At 41.4% G+C, this 15,283-nt stretch overlaps 1 protein-coding gene across 1 annotated transcript; it reads left to right on the forward strand.

Moving 5' to 3' along the window:
• The first annotated feature begins 96 nt into the window (after positions 1-96).
• Positions 97-15,270, forward strand: mms19 (MMS19 homolog, cytosolic iron-sulfur assembly component). The gene is made up of 31 exons (XM_038735560.1): positions 97-226; positions 761-809; positions 1,122-1,222; positions 1,507-1,592; positions 1,769-1,843; positions 2,321-2,390; positions 3,028-3,156; positions 3,298-3,359; positions 3,921-4,007; positions 4,125-4,199; positions 4,483-4,560; positions 5,206-5,344; positions 6,109-6,263; positions 6,504-6,579; positions 6,959-7,084; positions 7,172-7,253; positions 8,379-8,476; positions 8,820-8,981; positions 9,269-9,424; positions 9,579-9,678; positions 10,135-10,237; positions 10,524-10,595; positions 10,701-10,827; positions 10,924-11,030; positions 11,142-11,198; positions 11,307-11,493; positions 11,645-11,727; positions 11,862-12,026; positions 13,013-13,072; positions 13,430-13,530; positions 13,893-15,270. The coding sequence occupies exons 1-31, from the start codon at positions 139-141 to the stop codon at positions 13,921-13,923; spliced, it is 3,087 nt and encodes a 1,028-aa protein (XP_038591488.1). The 5' UTR covers positions 97-138; the 3' UTR covers positions 13,924-15,270.
• Positions 15,271-15,283: the final 13 nt, after the last annotated feature.

Here is a 15,283-nt window from a genome sequence, read left to right on the forward strand (position 1 = left end):
CAGTTGACCCACATGACGCCACTTTAGCAATTTAGCATGACTTTGTCCGTTAAAACACCTAATTTATTAATGATTATATAAAATCTGTCACTTTCCCCCGTAACTTTCCGCGCATGCGTGGTCTCAGGTGAAGGCACGATGGCTGCGGACAGTGCCTTGCTGGTGTCTCTGGTGGAGGAGTACGTCTCAGGACTGCAGGACAGCAAGGCCAAAGATACAGCAACAGGTAAACAAGTGTTGATAATGTTTTCCTCGACACCTTTCCAGAATATCTTGTTGAGAAAAAACTCCCTTTGTTGTGTCTGCTGAGTTGCCGCTTCAAGGATGCGCAGCACGGCATGATGGTTAACTAGCTAACTTAGCGCCACAACATCCTGTGTGGTGTTACAACACAATCCCATGATACAAACACACACACACACACACGTTGTGACACTGGTCTGCTCATTTTATCAGCAGCACACATTGAATCTAGCATTTTTTTGCGCTGTCATTCGACTAGTAATGTGCGATTTGGTGCTACTCCTTCCACCCCGCATGCCGCTCGCTAGCTTCTGTATTTGTATCCCAATGAAAAGAGCATCTTGTCAATGAACTCTGCACCTTTGAACCCCGCCGATGCTGCTAGTTAATCTGTAACTAACTACTAACAACTAGAGATAACTAAGTTACGCACATGTGTTGTTTTGTCTGTTTTCTGTGTGTGTGTTTGTAGTTTGTTTGCTTTGTAACAGTTCACTAAACTTGGCTTTCTGTCCAGGTGTTAAAGATGGACAGTTTACAATACTGCAGCTGGTGGAAGCACTGGGGTGAGCTCAGCAACAACATGGACAAAACAAAAGCATTACTATACTATAATACATTTTTATACTCAAGGGAGGTGGTGGAAGTTAAGAGGATATACTTTTTTTCAAAAGCATTAAGATGTTTAATTTTGCCAGTATCACCCAGCCAAGCAGATATGAGGTCTTTCTCATGAATGATACATAATTAACCATATATTTTAAGTATATCTACACTATATTACTGTCTTTTATTCATTAAAATGCTTCAATTCATCTCAGTTAGAATTGCTCTTAAATTAAATAATATTTAACATTTTAATTTCCTCCCCCTTGAAGACTAAGCCTGACCAGCTCTCAGCCTCACACACGAGCCAGAGGAGTCCAGCTTCTCTCTGAAGTTTTACAGGAGTGCTATGGAGATCTTACAGAGAGAGAAGGTGCACATCTTCTCTTATATTTTGTACTCTTAGTTTGTTTTCTAGATATCGTAAATTCTGACTTTGTATTTGGGTGCTAAACGTATCATTCCTTCTGGTAAATGGACGTGGGGGAAAGAAGGATGACATTCAGTTGGCTGATAAAACCAACATATATTGAAGAACAAACAAATTAAATATGTATCTCCGTAACTGCAGTTTGATTTGCAGTAGTCTTGCAGGGCTAAATGCAACATATTCATGTCAAGAGGGATATTTGATCTTCCTGTCTCTCTTCCCCACAGTGGAAGTGCTCATTGCCTTCTATGAAAACCGTCTGAAGGACCATTACGTCATCACACCGCCTGTTTTACGGGGGCTCAGAGCGCTGGTGAGTGGCTGTCCGTGATCGATTTTCAGTGACAAAAACATCCAAAACGTCCTTCATAAGATTACCTGACTGCTAGGTTTGCGAGTTGGTGTCTGCTTGGCAGGTTTGAGAATCATTATAAGAAGTTCCAGCTGCGACCGACGTGCACATTGTGTGTGTTTGTTCTTTCTTTCCAGACGAAATGTACAGCGTTGCCTCCTGGCTCAGCTGTGTCCATGCTGAGGTCTCTGTTCCAGGATGTTCATGTTCAGGTGAGACTCCACACCGTGTTATAATAAAGATTTTGAAGTTATGGCACGCAAGATTTTATCTGAACATATATCTGGGGAAGATGACCCCTGAGCATTTACTTTGAGGGATGAATACAACATTAGATTTGAGTTCAATTTAACAGGTATGTCATTGCACTCAATAGCATTATGTTGTTTATTTGTGAGCAACAAAGACAACTGATCAACGCGGGCAAAAAGTCTAATATTCATGTGCTGCCCTTGGCCAGATGTTAAAATACACAACAGCAGTGTGTCAGTCACTGACCTGCATCTGTCTCTTAAATCCTGATATATGCGCAAACACCCATGCAACATTTGACCACACTTCTCAGAGTATGTGATGATCTTTGTTCTTGCTCTTTATAATTTGTCTTAAGTACCCAAATTGTTGTTAAATCTGGGCATTGTGGATAAAAAAAAAAAGAAGCTCACAGGGTCTGTTTGTTTTTTTTCCAGTCTTTGATGCTGGCAGAGAGAGCCTGCGTATACAACATGCTCATCAACCTCATGGAGACCAGAGAAGCCGGTAAGTGCTGGTTTGAGTCTGACTCACAGTAGCTCGGTGAATAGAGGAAGGCACTAACCGTTCCCCACAATAATTGAGAGCTCTGCTGGAAGAAGAAAAAAGAAAAGGGTCTGTGTCGAAGAAGTTGATGATTCAAAACAGCAGACTTTTGAAAGTCAGAAATGTCAGCAGTTAGCTGACTAATCCCTGTGGTTGTTACCCCCCCCCTTAAACTCTTTCCAGCCCTGTAATAAGGGACAGAGTTGTCATGCCTTCTTCTGCTTTGTTTAGCAGTTGAATCATTTACATGTTTTGCAAAGACATACTGTATCAGATGCAGGCTTGTGTGTGTTAGTTGTTATGAACACACCATCATGCATTGCAGGATGACACAGTGTCACCACTCACCGCTGTGTCTTCATTTTAAACTGTAGTATAAGTTAACGTAATTATAGCACCGTTTATAGTCATAAATTTACTTGTTTTTTTCCCCTTCAATTTCATATAACAAAATGAATTCTTTGTAGTCAGGCTAGATTAGATTAAGCAGTCTTCTACATCTAACAACTTCCTCAAATTCTCTCCAAACATAATGTGTCTGTCAGCCGTCTAACAGCACATGAACAAGACCATGTATTCCTGTTTGACTCTCACACAGAACTGAAGGGTTTGGGGGCAGACTTTGTGTTTGGTTTTGTCCAATCAATGGACGGAGAGCGGGATCCTCGCAACCTCCTGTTAGCCTTCCAGGTCGCCAGTAACATCGTCCACCGAGGTTATGATCTAGGTGAGGGCGCCTGCATGTGCACACAGCATCTTCCTCGCTGTTGTTTTCTCTGTATTTCTTTCTCTCTGTGACCGTTTTTTCTGTCCATTACACAGCATGACTCTGTTTTGTCTCCCGTTCATTTCCTGTCTGCTCTCTCAGGTAAATTCACAGAGGAACTGTTCGAAGTGACCTCCTGCTATTTCCCCATCGACTTCACCCCCGTAAGTCCTTGTTTACTCAGCTGCTTTTGCCAGAGGAGTGACGAAGGCAGACAGACATGTCATCATAGACTTCCTGAGACCTCAGGGGAACGCTGTAGAAAACAATAATACAGCATCTGGCCCCATCATCTGCTCATTCCCCATCTCTACGTCACAGGGGATCACAGCTGTGTTTTCGTTTGTTGACTCTGGAGAAAACCAGCCCATTGGTGCAATGTTGCTAATATGATTTTCAGTTGTTGTTTTTGTTTTTTTGGTGACATAAGGAGCTCAACATTGTCTTACCAGATGACGATGATAATGATAACGAAACAAGCTCTTCAAATACCTTGTAGATCTTTGACACAATGGTTGACATTACCAGTGGTGACTAATTATTAACAGACAGAAAACTGTCTGGATTGTATATCACAGTATTATACTTATAAACCTTCTGCAACTGCAGAGCCTCTTGTTGGTGATCAGCTTGAACATGTGTTGATCCATTTATGATTTTTGTGTGTTTTAAAACCCTGTCAATCTGTTCTTGCCTCACCCACATCTCCCATCTACCCACCCCAGCCTTCCAATGACCCCCACGGCATCACAAGAGAGGAACTCATCCAGACACTGAGGGACGTCCTCACTGGGACGCCACGATTCGCTGAGGTAGGACCATTAGGACATCTACGGTTACCTTTTGGGTGCAATGAAGATCTTTGTGAATTGGATGACATCATTTTTGTTTGAGGACCTAAAGGCAGTATATTTTCTGTTTTATTACAGTTTCTGTTACCTCTCATCATTGAGAAGCTGGACTCAGATGTTCAGAGTGCGAAGCTGGACTCGCTGCAGACTCTGGTGAGAAATCTCTACTATCATATTGTAGTCTGTTCGGTTTGGTATTTAAACATTTGACTGGTACTGTGCCAGCTCATATTCCCAGCTGCAGGAAGTCTAAATGTGGATGATATACAGTTGATATTCTCTTTAAACAACACTCATTATAACTGCTGAGACGCCCAGAGCAGGGGTGGTGTTTATGTTTAACTTGTGAAGGTGATGCAGGGTGTTGCTGGAAAAGCTGCACCTGTTTTGTTGTTTTTGTTTTTTTTTAAATCTCCCCACACTTTATATTTTGCAGACTGTTTGTGTATCACAATATGAACATAAGGACTTGGCAGAATTCTTGGAGGGATTGTGGGCATCACTGCGCAGAGAGGTTTGTTTGAGATTAATTCTGTGTGTGTGTGTGTGTGTGTGTGTGTGTGTGTGTGTGTGTGTGTTCTACGCTTTGTATGGAAATATTTAAATATCCATAACTGTTTTGTTTTGGGTTTTTTTTTTAGAGATGACATTCTACTTATTTGGTTTCTCTCAGTGAAAAATGTTTTTACACCTACTCCACCCTTAACAACAGGAAACACCTTTTATGACTGCGTTCACATCCACCAACTCTGCAGTGTTTATTCTATTAGTTTGTGTTGTTTGTCCAGTTGCAAAGAATGCTGTTTGAGCTCCCAAGTTATGGCTCTAATGTGAAAATGTGAGTCTCCCTCTTCCAACAGTAAATCAGATGGATGGTCCTTCAGATGTGAGAATGTGATTGAGAGCATCTAAAGGAAAAGACTCAAAACAAAAATCTTTATGGGAAGATGAGAACAAGCTGTCATGCTTGGAAAGCCAAGAAAAATAAAGTGAATTTTTGTGTTCTTAACAAGAGAAGAGACGATTTCCTGATACTCCAGGCACCGGAAACAGATTTTATTGTTTAAAAAAATCTATTAAAGATGGGCTTCAAAATAAAGTAAACACACTGTCAATGTAATTACCTGTTTGTGAAACTGAAAAAACTCTTTCATTGCAGGTGTTTCAGACATCAAGTGAGAAGATTGAGTCTGCAGGCCTCGCTGCTCTCACCGCACTCACTTCCTGTCTGTCTCGCTCGGTCCTCAACTCTGACTCTGAAGACTCCCTCTGCACCTTCCTGGATCTCGTCCTTAAAGGTGAAATGTTGTGAAATCCAGCTTATATGCACGTTGGAAATCGATGCACATTTTATTGGAAGGTTGTATAAACTCCAGTATACACAACATGTCAAGAAAGACAAAAGCGGACAGCATCATAAGACAAATACATGTGAACTATGTACAGAAGTCAGCCACACAGTGACCGTAAGGTGGTAAGAGAGGGTGTGTAGATGTAAAAATTGTTGAACTAAATATGTCAGAGCTGCGGTAGTGGGAAGGTTCACTGCAGCATACCACTGTTCAGTTACATTATTTTAAACAACAGCTTGGACAGTTAACATGTCATGCTAACAGTGTGTTTCCCCTCAGAGGATGATTTGATTTAGGGAAACTCATCAACCAATATCACAGATTTATAGAGTTTTATGTTAAGTACCTTTTAATATAAAATATATAATTCTTGAGAAGAAACTCTTATAACAGACAATATCAGTATCAATATTTTAGACAGAAAAGGTTGAAACTTTAACCTATGTGTAACAGTTTGTGAAGAATTTGATCAGAACCAAAAAATATTCACAGGAATTCAGTACACGTTCATCTTTTTAGAAAGTGAAACAGAGTTTAACACTTAAACTCAGGAACCAGAGTATTTTTGTGCTCTTCATGGCAGGGAAACTCTCTACTGTTTGTTGAATCTCATCTTTAATAAAAGTCACACAACAGCCTCAACACTGCGAAACATGTCCTGTGGGCTTTGGGTTTTGTTTTTTTATACTCAAAGTGTGATGTTGTTCCAGACTGCAAACATCACCTGTGTGAGCCAGACCTGAAGCTCGTGTGGCCCAGTGCCAAGATGCTACAGGCCGCCTGCAGAGCCTCCAACAGGGCGAGCCACATCATCACAGCCGCTGTCATGCCCTCCCTCATTGAGCAGTACAACAGCAGGACACAGGTGAATAAGGGAAACGGACACCCAGATGTTTGTTTAGTTTAATGTGAACATGTTTGATGGCTATATGGTGATGTGAGAGTGGTGCTTTTACTTGTACTGCTGTTGTATTGTAACATCTAGACTGTATGTTTGTTTTGTTCCTGTATTTATGAAATATGTGCTGTTATCGGCAGTTAGAATGTTGATATTGTGTGTGATGTTATAAGTAATCTTTTCATAACCATGACTGGTCTTGTGCAGTGTTCCCACAGGCGTACATTACTGGAGGTGGTGCAGAGATTTGTCCAGTCGGTAAAAATCCAGTCTTCAGACAACGGCAAGTAGTGTTTACTGCTTCAGAGCTCCATATTCACTCCAGACCACTCATTAGTGACATCTTTTTCTTACAGCTGCGTTTTGCTCCACTTTAGCACCAAGAAATATGTTTGAGTTAGTTTGTTTTATATATTTGTTTCAGATTTTAAAGTGCATGTTTTTTTTAGTGGTGGACCCTGTTAAAATCTGTATATCTAAAACTTTTTGTAGCTCATCTGTTACATGTCAAGGCTGGTACCACGTACCACAGACCAAAGCTGTAGTTTAATGTTTCTTGACATTAAGTCATGACGTCACAATGTGTGTTTGAATATTTTTATACTGTGATAGTTTGTCATAAAGTGGTCTGTTTCTTTCTGTGTTTCATCCCGCCACATTAGAAGAGAGTGTGTTTTTAGCCTTCCGCCCGTCTCTGTGCAGCATGACGTTTTCAGCTCTGACAGAGAATAACTCCAGTCTGCAGATTACAGCTGCCTCTGTGCTCACCTCACTTGCACAACAAGCAGGTGAGATGCAATAAACTCCCAGCAGAGTCGGACTGTGTCACAAATTCAGCACTTTTCCAAATATTACAAGTGTGCTGTCTCTCTCAGGTCTGCTGTTGGACTCTGATATTGAGCTGGCTATAGATCACCTGACCAGACTGCTGCTGACGGAGGAGGATGAAAGAGTCAGGTCAGTACTTCCATCTGTCTCTCCTTCTATCATCCTTTTGATTCCTGTATTGCTTCCTCTCTGTTTGTCCCTTAAAGGTTCAGTGTGTAAGTTTTAGTGGCATCTAGTGGTGACGGTCTCGAATTGCAACCAGTGGCTCACGCTAGTGGTGTAGTACCGGTCTTGGTCTTAAGACCACTTTTTGATGTTCTTGGTCTCGTCTCGGTCTCGACCGCATTTGCACTCGGTCTTGTCTCGGCCTCGGACATTGAGGACTCTGGATTTTATTTCAAGACCATAGCTTTGGGAATATCAATAAATTGCTTTTGCATTGTCTGATTTGTTAATATCCTAACTTTGATTGGAAGTAAAACAAATTGCTTCAAATGCAGCAAATAACCCTAATTAACGACTGTCACCCCTCCCTGCGATGCTTACGTTGATTTCAGCTCTTAGTGTTTGTATGTGGGTGTTTTAGTGGGACTGTAGATCCTTCAGATCAATTTGAGAAGTACCTATGATTTTATTGCGTGCCATGCAATGCAGGGAACTGGTCTTGGTCTCGACTGCTGTCCGCCCCTAAAAGTCTTGGTCTTGACTACAACACTAGCTCACGGTGCATTCACGTGCTCCTCGGATGGTCCCATTTCCCAAGTTGTGAAGCCGTTCTTACAAATTCAGTGTGTGTTCATGTGCTTTTAAATTGAAATGTGGAATCAACATGGATGCTACTACAAAGATGTGTTGGATTACCATTATAGAGCATATAAACAACACCCAGACATCTAGTTCACTCTACATGGACATTTTCTGGAGTTTCTACTGTAGAAACATGGCAGCGCTACATGGTGACGTCCATGTAAGGGGACCTGCAGTGTATGTAGATAGAATTGGCTCAATCTAAGGTAATAAAAACATAACTGTTCATTATGTAAGGTCTATACGCCACTGAAAACATAATTATTGATATTATAGTGCAATTTTTGTCAATAGATTCTCCTAAAACACACACTTTTACACCTTTACCACCATACACTAATATTGTGTACTTATTACTTAAGAGCCAAATTTAAAGCAGTAAAAGTAGAACAGTTTGGATTTTGTTTTGCAGTTGAACTAAACATAACTCTGTGTTTGTGCCTCCAGTGGAGCTGTGGTTAATTGCGTCGGAACCTTAGCAGAGCTGCACCCAGCAGCCTTTATCACTAAACTGATCCCAAGACTAAAGCAGGAGATGTTTTCTGGTAAGTGAAAAAGCACACACCAAAAATACGACCTGCAGTATAATGGAATATGTGAAAACACTATACAGATGGCAATATTTGTATCATACAATGCTTATAAAAAGTAGACCCCACTGGACTTTTCCTTGTTTTAATTCTTTACCTTTGACTATTTTTTGACACCGTTCAACAGAAATGTTACTTTAATTTTGAAGGGAAAAGAAACTCCTACAAATTAACTTCAAACGTTTACAAACATTGAACCATACAATATAAACAAACACCCCCCAGTAATGTTAACATTAGATCAGCAGACGAGCCCTCCATGAATATGCATTAAAAACCTTTTCCTTTCTCTGCTCAGAGCCCATGGATCAAGACAACAACAAAGTAGTTACTGAGCAGCATTCCCATCATGCAGTGCGACGGCGGTGTTTGTCTTCTCTGGCTGCGGTGTCCATTCAGCCCAGTGTTGTCAAGGAGAGCACACCTGTCCTCCTGGAGGTCCTCAGCTCAGCGCACACAGGTAATCTGTCAGGACAGATTGTTGTTTATGACTTCAAGTCAAAAATGAAACTATTTTTATAGATGAGACAACATCAGGATCACAGTTTATCTACGACTGTTAAGACATTTGCTTATTTAGTTTTAAGATTTGAACGTTTTCTCCCAAGTTGTCTTGAAGCCGTCACGATATGTCCATATTTATGCAGTGAAGTATGTTGTTGTGTCTCACATGTAGCCTACAGGCCAAATAAATGAAGAAGCAGCAAAAGTTTCAGATGAATGGCAATGTAATTTCTTGTTTTTCAGGTAGTGTTGGTTTCTCAGTAGAGGAGGTGGTGTTTGCGTGCCGCAGCCTCCAGAGAATAGCAGAGCAGGTCCAGGACACCGAGGAGACGGGCCGATGCTTCCACGACGTCGTCATCCCGCGCCTGCTGTCCCTGGCGCTGCAGGCAGCACTGCAGGGTGAGCAGTTCATCTCCTTCTAACCCTACACTCTGGTCTCACCAAATAACTGCTACCTTCCACTCTTCTAAAACATGAAAATAGAAAAGGTGAAATATTTTAGCTGACATTTAAACATTTTGTACTTCCTGTTCGTGTGTTGTTTTTTTTTTAGGTGAGGGGTCATCTGGCCGTCGTAGTCCTCTTCTGGAGGAGGTGGTCCTGTCTGCCATGGTCCCTGTCATCAGTACTTCCTGCTCCAGGCTACAGCCCACGTCAGTACAAACTCTCTCAATTATTTTTCGTTTTGATCACTTAGTTTTGTTTTCTGTGAGCGCTTTTCAACTCGGTAACATGCGTCTTTGCCTAAATCTCTTCATTCCTGTTCTGAAAACCACAATGCCACGATGAGACTTACGCAGCAGTGGCAGGTGAAATTATTAAGTTGTCAAATTTGTTGAAGAGAACATTATTGGAACAGTTGCTTTTCAAAACCCAGTTTGAGATCATAAAACAGCTGTTTCTATAGCTGAAGCACTGTATTGATGAGGGAACTAGTTGCTTTTGCCTTTTCACACCTGCAGATCTAAAAGGGGGAAAAAAAGTATGTTACTAGTTCCTGTCTCTCACCTTTTTTTTTGTCAGTCTCTGATATGTTTTTTTTTAAGAACCATCAGAGCATTTTTCCTGAGGTTTGTGTGGTTTCCCTTCGGGGTGTTTAATGTTGTCAGGCTGGCGGGGCAGACTGCATCGAGGGCTGTATCTCTCTTCCTGGAAGGTGATGTTTCCTTTTTGCCCGACAACTCCTTCCCTTCGCAGATCCAGCTGCTCAAGGTTTGTATGTGCATGGAGTGAATGCAGTTAAACTGTTATCCTGGGGGTTTTATTCAAATATTGCCTCTTCATATTTGGTTAAAACTATAAAATTTTTCATTGCCTCACTGTGTAAAAAAAGAAATACTATTCAGTCATTGAATGCAGATTTATTATCTGTATACCTCCATATCATTTATATTTTCTGGCCCTAAGTTTGAGGTTGATTACCTTTTGGATTTGGAGCACTTTTAATGTCACAGTTTCTTGAAAAGTGTTGTTATTGAGGCATGCATTGTTTTCCCAGAAGCAGCAGGGGGACTCGTGGAGCCAGATGGTTTGTCTGCTTATGGGATGTGTGTGTGCGTTACCTCGCAGTGTGAGTCTCAACTTGAACACTTCAGCTTTCACTTAAAATCTTTAAAAAACAAACAGTGGTTTCTGTTACTGAAGTTGCATTGTGAGTGCTGTGTATGTCATCTAGGTGGAGGTGCCAAAGATGGATACTCTGCTGTCACAGCTGGAGGAGATGAGCTGCACCTGCAGCCACCCGCTGTCATACACCTCGGCTGCAAAGTGCTTTGCTGGCCTGCTCAATAAGAGAGCACAGGGTCAGTTTGTGTCTTTACTCTCCTGTCAGGTGTCCAAGACTGAGAGCCTCACACTGTCAACTAAAAGCATCTGTGTTCATTCGGTTTCTTCTTCAGGTGATTCTCTCGACAACTTCATTCAGAGGACGATAAAGAGAGTGTGGAGTGAGTTGGACTCTGCGTCTTCATCTACACGCACTCAGGCTTTTACCCTCATGATCTGGGTAAGAGTCACTGTTTTTAGACTTTAATTGATATGTGATGTTGCACAAATGTTTAATTTTAATTCACTTAGTCACAAGTCACAAGTGCAATAAAGCTGCTGTTGCCTCCAGGTGGCCAAGGCTCTGCTTCTCAGATACCACCCTCTGTCCACAGCACTGACTGATAAGGTAAAAAGAGAGACACTCACACGTGCAACTGTAGTAAAAGCTTTATTAGATACAGTTTAGAATCTGCGCTTTTGCTTTTTTATGATCTTAGACTGTGTGTTTTTGAAGCTCTTTTCTCTGCTGGATGATGCTGATCTGGGTCCAATGGCAGCGGACGGCTTCTCGCTGCTGATGAGTGACTCTACAGACGTCCTGAACCGCGGCTGCCACGCTGACGTTCGCATCATGTACCGCCAGCGCTTCTTCAGCGAGAATTCAGCCAAGTTGGTCCAGGGCTTCAACGCTGCGCCGCAAGGTACAGCAGCACTGCGGAGAAGATTTGTCATTGGAAATAAACTTCATTCAGTTAAAGCCACTGTGTGTATAATGTGCAAAATATAATTTCCATGTGATGGAGGTCTCTCATGTGAGCAGTTGATTCTCATGCTATCTGTCTCCCCCCACAGAGAAGAAGGCCAACTACCTGAAAGCTCTGTCTAACATAGTCAACAAACTGCCCAAGCAGGTTCAAGTCACTGAATTACCAGCGGTGAGTTAAGAGCAAACGTCAACTGCAAGTTAATTTTCAAATGGAACTAAAACTACTGTAACCAGAGGAGGTGTGCCACAACATTTAGAAACTCCAGAAAATGGTTAACGTGATGGTTTTTGTCCCCCGTCCAGCTCCTGTCTCTGCTGTTGGAGGCCTTGTCATGTCCTGACCGGTGCGTCCAGCTCTCCACCCTGTCCTGTCTGGAGCCCGTCCTCGTCGACCCACCACCAGCGCTCATACAGCAGCTAGAGGCTTTGGTCAGCAGGCTGCTGGCCCTCACCTCTAGTCCAGTCATGGTTAGTGAGAGATCACACCCGAGTGTGTTTTCTGCACAGATCCTTCTGTCAAGTGATGTAATGATTGTAAGCCGTAAAAGGACAAACTGTTGCTGCTCCTTACAGTATCTCACAAAAGTGTCCCCTCACATTTGTGTAAATATTTGATTATACCTTTTCATGTGACAACACTGAAAAAATGAGACTTGATGATGCACAAGAAAGCCCACCAACAGTTTGCTGAAGACAAGCAGACTAAGGACATGGATTACTAGAACCATGTCCTGTGGTCTGATGAGACCAAGATAAACTCATTTGGTTTACATGGTTTCAAGCGTGTGTGGCGGCAACCAGGCGAGGAGTACAAAGACAAGTGTGTCTTGCCTACAGTCAAGCATGGTGGTGGGTGTGTCATGGTCTGGGGCTGCATGAGTACTGGGGAGCCACAGTTCATTGAGGGGAGGGCAGTATTCCAACATGATAACGACCACAAACGCACCTCCAAGATGACCTCTGCCTTTCTAAAGGAGCTGAGGGTAAAGGTGATGGACTGGCAGAGCATGTCTCCAGACCTAAACATCCACCAGTTCGTGATGTCGTCATGGAGGGGTGGAAGAGGACTCCAGTGGCAACCTGTGATACTCCATGCCCAAGAGGGTTTAGTCAGTGCTGGAAAATAATGGTGGCCACAGAAAATACACTTAATACTGGGCCAAATATGGACATTTTCACTTAGGGGTGTAGTTTCTTATTTATTTTTGTTGCCAGCTGTTTAGACATTAATGGCTATGTGACGTGTTATTTTGAGGGGACAGCAGATTAACACTGTTATACAAGCTGCACACTCACTACTTTATATTGTAGCACAGTTTAATTTCTTCAGTGTTGTCACATGAAAAGATATAATCAAATATTTACAAAAATGTGAGGGTAGTCAGTTTTGTGAGACACTGCATCAACATGTTATTATCCGGAGCACTGACCAATATTTTGTCTGCTTCTTTCAGAACGTAAGGATCGCCTCACTGCGGTGCATCCATGCTGTTTCCTGCTTCCCTGTACATGAGGTAAAACTCCAAAACTCTCCATGTTTAAGATGTACTTAAACTTATGTAGTCCCCTCTTGGCCCACACTCAATTAGAAAGTGTTATATCAAAATGTGGCTATAGTAGAAAATAGTGCTCTACCTCACCAACTGAAACAAATTTGACCTGTTTTGTCAGTTACTATATTTTAAAAAAAAAAAAAAAAAAAGTATTTACTTGTGTCATTCTCCACTATTGTGAGCCACTGAAATTCTAAAACTACAGATTAGCCAAATGAGCTGGAGTAACTTGTGCCAAATAACATTCTCTTTTAAAGGCATTATGCGGTAACCGCAAAAAAAAAGCAACATAACTTTCAACATTTTCTGCTGTTTCAGGTGTTGCCGTTTCGGGCGCGTGTGCTGCGAGCTCTGGCCCGTCCTCTGGACGACAGGAAGAGGCTGGTGAGGGGTGAGGCGGTTCGGGCAAGAGCAGAGTGGTAAGAATGAGATACCACTGGAGGATATTTAAAATCCTAAATACATTTGAAATCACAATGTAACACGCTTGTCATGACAGTTCTTTGTTTCAGTAGTATTTTTGTTTATATGAGACTGTCCTGCTCACTCTCATTTTATTATTTTAGCACATTTTAATCGTATAGAAAATCATAATTGAATTGAACCAGGTGTTAATATGCAAAGGATTAAAATGTCCAGACTCTTAAAACACGAAGAAAAAAAGAAATGCTGCCTCCTTTATCCAGGAGGCAAATTGGCAGATAAACACTGATAGTGATGAAATGGCATACGGACATTAAACAATGCTTGTGACAACAAGGTGTCCCTATTTCCCTTATAGGTTCCTTATAGGAAGTCCGGGAGGGAGGTGATTTTGCTCCTCAAACACAGTCCGAGCCTCTTGTCTCACATCCTCCCTGAACTACAGACAAGAATACAGATATGGGAAAGTCAAAACTCCAGGAGCAGGTACCAAGGGTCACAGCTGTGCCAGTCCACACCAGAGCGCTCTCTCTCATCTTTTCAGCCACCCTTCATCTTCTCTCCCTTTTTACTGTTTTTGTTGCAACTGTCTGTATCTTTACCCACGCACAAATAAGAGTACATGGACTGACTGTGGAGCATTGTCTAAGTTCAAAAGAATGAAAATGACCAGTGTAATTAACACACCTCATGTATGTTACCTTTCTCGCTACGCATTTGTGAAAAAATCAGATTACATGTAGTTAAATGCCCGTCCTAAGAGGCCAAAGTTTTATCTTTTAGGTTTCCTCCTCGGTCAGATCAGCAGCTGAAATAAGTCCCTCAGATATTGGTGTATAATCATAATTAAAAAGACAGTTTTTTTGAATGTTGACTTGAAACTTGATAAATAACTGCAATTAGTAAGATCAGCTGATTTTCCATCAGTTTAGTAACAAAATAATCAAGACATTGGTAACACTTTTTGCAAGACTTAAGTCTAATCAAACTTGTTTTAGATCTGATAAAAATATATTTTAATTTCTACAAATTCAAAGTTACTCTTGAATGCTCTGAACGTGTCAAATCCTACATGAAGAGAGAAAGCAAACAGTACATACATTAAATGGGAAAGCCACTGTAGTTATCTCCTGACCTGTGGTGGCAACATTCGCTCTTTTGTTTTATTTGTTTGGGTTTGTTATTTTTTACTTTGACGATTTTGGGCTGCTGGAAACATCAAAGATCTCCACTTCACCAGATATAAAGATGAGCGGACTTCAAGCCAAATGAGAGCAGCCTTTTCTTCTCACCTGGATGAATGTGTTAATGAGCAGTAATGTCTTTAATAACTGAGGTGTTTGATTCATGTCACTCTGGTGTGCCAGCTGGGTGGCGTCGTTGAGACCTGTGAAAATGTGGATGTGCCAATTTACCTCGGGATGCTCACTGGGTGACATGAATTAAGCACTTCACACCTACACTGACGTGAGTTAAATTTCAAAGATTAATTTTACATAATTAAATATCTATGTTGAGGTTAATGTCCATTGAAGTAAGATTGTAAGTTATGTGAACAATATGTCAGAAACCATGACTGTATTATCTCAATATTTGATGCTATATCATAGTTTAATGTTGAGTCATTTCAGAACGTTCGGCTGACTTTGGACCTCACATCAACTTATGCCAAGGAAATAGACAATATTTAAAATGTCTAACTTAACATGTCATTAAAACCTTTCTTTGTAATTATACAAAAAGCATTTG

The sequence above is a fragment of the Micropterus salmoides genome, unplaced genomic scaffold (assembly GCF_014851395.1).
Source record: "Micropterus salmoides isolate LMB-PRFRI ecotype aquatic unplaced genomic scaffold, ASM1485139v1 Ms_hic_scaffold_21, whole genome shotgun sequence".
Classification (NCBI taxonomy): Eukaryota; Metazoa; Chordata; class Actinopteri; order Centrarchiformes; family Centrarchidae; genus Micropterus; species Micropterus salmoides.

Coding starts and splice junctions, on each gene's coding strand:
- mms19 (XM_038735560.1), top strand. CDS start 139: ATGGCTGCGGACAGTGCCTTGCTGGTGTCTCTGGTGGAGGAGTACGTC. Junction 6,264..6,503: donor AGTACAACAGCAGGACACAG/GTGAATAAGGGA, acceptor GGTCTTGTGCAG/TGTTCCCACAGGCGTACATT. Junction 13,531..13,892: donor GTTCGGGCAAGAGCAGAGTG/GTAAGAATGAGA, acceptor TTTCCCTTATAG/GTTCCTTATAGGAAGTCCGG.